General features: G+C 58.1%; 1 protein-coding gene across 1 annotated transcript in view; it reads right to left on the bottom strand.

Moving 5' to 3' along the window:
• Positions 1-1,213, bottom strand: part of PPARGC1B (peroxisome proliferator-activated receptor gamma, coactivator 1 beta) — a gene marked incomplete at both ends in the record, with an annotated part of 4,199 nt that extends 2,986 nt beyond the window's left edge. The window contains 2 exons of the mRNA XM_009080394.1: positions 177-246; positions 876-1,213. Of these exons, the coding sequence (XP_009078642.1) occupies positions 177-246; positions 876-1,213 (408 nt within the window). The remainder of the gene's footprint in view (positions 1-176; positions 247-875) is intronic.
• Positions 1,214-1,229: the final 16 nt, after the last annotated feature.

The raw sequence follows: 1,229 nt of genomic DNA, 5'->3' as shown, positions 1-1,229 counted from the left end.
TTCCGCTCCACGTTGGGTTTTTCTCTCCCCCCTCCACCCCCATGTCCTGGTTTGACACTGGCCTGGCACCAAGGGATGCTGAAGCCAGGGCTAATGGGCTCCCCTGCTGCGTTTCTGGAGCGGGAGATGAGCTGCGGGCTGGGGATTGCCCCAGCACGGGGTCCCTGCTCACTTACGATGGCTTTCTCCTGTCTCTTCTCCAGCTGACCCCGCTGCCCGCCCCGACACTGCTCGCCGTTCTCACACCTGGGAAGGAGGGAGAGGAGTCAGCTCGGGGGTGGAGGGAGCTGGGGGGAAAGCTTCAAACACCAGTGAGAAGCTGAGGCTCGTGGTGGCTGCAGCAGCGGGTGGGCACTCCAGAGTGCTGGCAGCCCAGGAGAGACAGGGGCTGGAAACACTGGAAAGGACACTGGGAAGTTCTTTCTGACAGATGCCAGTGGGTGTTCCCAACTGGTGCTCAGCCTTCCCAGGCCTGGCTCAGGTCCCTGCCCATGTCCTGTCAGCCATGGAAACTCCCTGCTTCACCCCACCGTTGCTTCCTCTGGCCATGGCTGATGTTTGCAGCAGTGGCTGAAGTAGAACCAATTATTTTCATTAATTATCATCTTTACTACTTGGGCCAGCAGAGCAGAGAGGACTTAGATTGCCCAGGGAGGTGGTGGAGTCACCATCCCTGGAGGTGTTTATGAGGCATCTGGATCTGATGCTGGAAGATCTGGTTCCAGCAGTGACAGGTTAATGGTTGGACTCGATGATCTTAGAGGTCTCCTCCAACCCTGATGGCTCTATGATTCTATGACTGGAGCTGCCCTGCACCACGGCAAAAACACAGGGGGCAAGAATGGTGCCCAGTGCCCTCCCAGCACCCTCAGTACCTGAAGGTGCGTCTGCTGGCAGGTGACCGCGACTGGCAGCACGAAGAGCCCGAGCTGGACCTGCTCCGGGAACAGGAATGCAAACTGGTCCTGGAAAGGGGATTTCTCCGCAGGCACAGCTTGGTGTTGCCATGCTCCTCCTCCTCCTCCTCCTCCTCCTCCTCTTCCCCCTCCTCCTCCTCCTCCTCCTCCACAGGGGAGCCACTCTCACTGCAGCTGTCTTCAAAGACAGTGTCATACTCGGGGGTCTTGCAGAAGACCATGTCCTCCTCATCAAGAGCACTGTCCAGAAAGCCAAAGTGCTTTGTTAAGCTGGCTCTGATCTCCTGGTCTCTCAGCTGCTTGACACCATCC

The sequence above is a fragment of the Acanthisitta chloris genome, unplaced genomic scaffold, assembly GCF_000695815.1.
Source record: "Acanthisitta chloris isolate BGI_N310 unplaced genomic scaffold, ASM69581v1 scaffold29168, whole genome shotgun sequence".
NCBI classification, from domain to species: domain Eukaryota; kingdom Metazoa; phylum Chordata; class Aves; order Passeriformes; family Acanthisittidae; genus Acanthisitta; species Acanthisitta chloris.
This window is presented reverse-complemented; position numbering and strand designations above follow the sequence as displayed.